The sequence below is a fragment of the Zingiber officinale genome, chromosome 6B (assembly GCF_018446385.1).
Source record: "Zingiber officinale cultivar Zhangliang chromosome 6B, Zo_v1.1, whole genome shotgun sequence".
NCBI lineage: Eukaryota > Viridiplantae > Streptophyta > Magnoliopsida > Zingiberales > Zingiberaceae > Zingiber > Zingiber officinale.
In genome coordinates, this window is record NC_055996.1 from 79,016,399 (window position 1) to 79,019,752 (window position 3,354).

The 3,354-nt window shown below is 54.2% G+C and overlaps 1 protein-coding gene across 1 annotated transcript; it reads right to left on the bottom strand.

The window, feature by feature from the left end:
- Window positions 1–273: 273 nt before the first annotated feature.
- LOC121991152 (cation/H(+) antiporter 15-like) lies at window positions 274–2,979 on the bottom strand. Its single transcript, XM_042545172.1, has 3 exons — window positions 2,767–2,979; window positions 1,626–2,672; window positions 274–1,542 (listed from the first exon to the last, which is right to left on the bottom strand). The coding sequence occupies exons 1-3, from the start codon at window positions 2,977–2,979 to the stop codon at window positions 274–276; spliced, it is 2,529 nt and encodes an 842-aa protein (XP_042401106.1).
- Window positions 2,980–3,354: the final 375 nt, after the last annotated feature.

A 3,354-nucleotide genomic window follows, 5' to 3' on the forward strand; every position in this document is an offset into this window, starting at 1 on the left:
CATTTATTTTTTTTCTCTTTTTTACTTATGTCAAAGGGAGGGTTATAAATGTAGTTTTTCAAATAGAAGGGGACAAAATATAACCTACAATAAAATATAAGGGGTTTAAAGTTATTAACCCTAATGAATATGAGCAGACCTACCTATTAAAAACATTCAGTATTTGAACACAGTAAATAAACATATTTTATAAAAAAATAAAAAAATATTAAATTTGATACATATGTAAACCATTGTCAATATTATAGCAAATGTAAAGAATTTGCTACACGATTACCGGTGCTTTGAGCTATAGTCGCCCATCCTCAATCTCTTCCTCCGGCTCGATCCCTCATCCATGTCCCGCACGCTCTGATGCTCGCCCACGTACTGCTGCACCACCAGCACCGACGCCGCCGCTGAGAATTCCGCCGACACCAACAAGTCCCCAATCGGCCCCAACTCCCTCAATTCCACGAAGTTCCACAGACCCTCCACCAGTTCTGCCGCCGACTCTCCCCCCGCCGCCCTCCCCACCATGTACATGTTATGTTCGCCTCCCATCTCCCTGATGGCCGCCACCGCCCCCTCGCAGTCCTCCACCGCCCTCTCTGTGTACGTCACCGCCGCGTGGCTTGCGAACTGCCGCCTGAACTCCCTTACGTACTCGTCGTCGATTCGGCCCTCCACTCTCGCACCCGATAATATACCCTGCGTCGCGCTGGCCGCCGCGTGTGATTGCTTGTCGTTGACCACGAATCGCACCACCGTGAGGTGGACCCCCGGCCGCTTCGCGAAGCGGCTGGCGCAAAGGAGCGCTTCGCGGTCGTCGGGCCCCCCGAAGAAGAGGAGCGCCACGTGGCTGGCGAGCTTGGACTCGTGGCCTACCAGATGACCGCGGTCGACGAGGATCGCGACGGAGCAAGGCGCGTCGTCGAGGATGCCCTTGTTGACGGCGCGCACGTAGGGGTTGATGTCCTCCATCTCGCCGTCGACGGTCAGCAGTCGGTGGAAGGGGACGACGATGAGGGTGGCCCGGTAACCCTCGGCGATGCTACGGACTTGCTCAGGCATGGTGAAGTACTCGGAGACAGCGGTGAGGGACGAGACCTCGACGTTCGTGGATCGTCGCTGGAACCTCTCGAAAGCGGAAATGATGGGCTGCGAGTCTACTTTGTGGTCCGGCGCCGCAGAGGACGTCACGGTGGAAACGTCGTCCAGGGTGGGAAACGTGCAGTTGCAGTCAACGGAGTCATGGACGATGAGCATCGGAGGGGCGGGGCCGGTGATATGGGCGAGGTGTACGGCACAGACTGAGAGCGGGAAGTGGTCGGCGAGGTGGAGGAGGCCAGTGATGGAGGGGGCGTTCCGGATGGTGTGGACGCAGGCCACGACGCGCAGGTCTGACTCCAACCCGGAGAGTTGCAAATTGCGCTTCTTGTACGCTGGTGCAGGATGGCGGTGGAGCTTGCGGCCTTCGAGCGCCGTCAAGATCGGCCTCACCATCGCCGTGCTGATCACCGACGCGACTAAAAGCACTCCGCGTATTTTGGCATTAAAGATCTGATTCCATATCCAGAGAGAAGTTAATTTTGAGGTGCAAATTGTTTCATTCACTGTAATTTTGAGAAATTAATGTCGTGCACCTTCCGATCCTTGCCGATGTTTAGGATTATAATCTCCATCGGACCGATCGTGCTCATTAGGACGCCGATCGACAAACTCTCCGTGCGCGGCAGAGAAAACAGAGGCGACACGGCCACGGCCGCCGCCAGCTTTGCCAGCGTTGCGACAAGCATGACGCCAGCCAAACGTAGCGCGTAGTTCTCTGGCTCGTCCCCCTGCCTCGTCACGATGGCCATGACGTCGGTCGCGTGGGCGCTGCTGATGATGGTGAAAGGAAGCAGAGCAATGACGACGTAGTTCTCGAGTCGCTGCGTCAGCGCCGCCGTGAGCGGCCCCTTGGGCACCGCCAGCCCCAGCACGAGTGCGCCCAAGGCTGGGTGGAATCCGATGGCCGCCGCCGACAGCGCAGCCGGAGGCACCAACGCGACCACCAATCCCATGAATTCGATGTTCACGGGATCAGCCGCCGACGTCTTCCGGCCTAGCCACACCAGCAACGGCCTGATCATCCACACGCACACCCCCACGAGGCACGCGCCGGCGAGGACCATCCACAGCGGCGCGAGGGCTTCGTCGGCAGGCCCGACGAAGGCGAAGCACACCGCGAGTGCGATCCACGAAAACACGTCGCCCACCACGGCAGCCGGGAGCACCACCTGTCCGACCTCCCCCATGGGGACCTTGACCTCGGCGAGGAGGCGCGCCATGACGGGGAAGGCAGGGACAGATAGCGCGAAGCCGAGGACGAGGGCGAACGTGGTCTGCTCCGCGTGGGAGGGGGCAGGAAGACGGAAAATAACGACCGCGACGACGACGGCGAGGAGAGGGAGGACGACGGTAGCGGCGGCGACCGGAAACACCTTCCTATACATTTCCCTGACCACCGTGGTATCCAGCCGCATGGCGACGAGGAAGACGTAGTAGATGAGCCCCAAGAACCCAAAAATCTCCACCATCGCAAAGCTCATCTCCGGAAAGATGAAATCGTAGAGCGTCTTCGCCGTAGGCGCCGACGAGCTGCGGAAAGCCAGCCTTCCGATGATCGTCGGACTCAATAGTATGGCACCCTAGAGCACACGAAATCATCAAAATAAAAAGATTAAAATTAAAATTCTCAAATCAATTGTTAAACAAAAGGACTAAAACAGAGTTGGCAATTACAATCAACTCGGAGAGAATTCGCGGTTGGCGGAAGGGCTTGAGGAGGAAGGCGACGGAGCGGGTGGTGATGAGAATGAGTAGGTTTTGGATGATTATAAGCGTAAATTTGTGGCGAAACAAGTCAAAGATATCGATCCCATTTTTCCTCCAAGAGCCATCCATCAGGATGTTGTCGTCGTACTGGGGATTATACATCGTGTTAAGAATCGCCATCTCGACGCACGTCGCCGGACGAAGAGGAAATGATTGAGGATTGATTGAGTAGCCACTGCGATGGAGGAGGAGGAGGAGAGGTCGGACGGAAGAAGGAAGGTCGTCGTGGATTACGTTGAAAGATATATGCCTTGTCGGTTATTTGTCAACGGCGATCTCTGTTTGGGCGTTGCTGACAGACAGTGTTTAGTTATGGCTTGACGGACATCTCATATAACAGTTTTAATTAAAATTATAATATATGTGTTTTTTTAAAAATATTTACATGAATTGTTTTTAAAAAATATTAAAATTATATTCTTTTAAATATTGAAGATTTAGCTAAAATTAATTGCTACTCGGCTTTAGAAATTGCATATATAGATGTATTTTAGA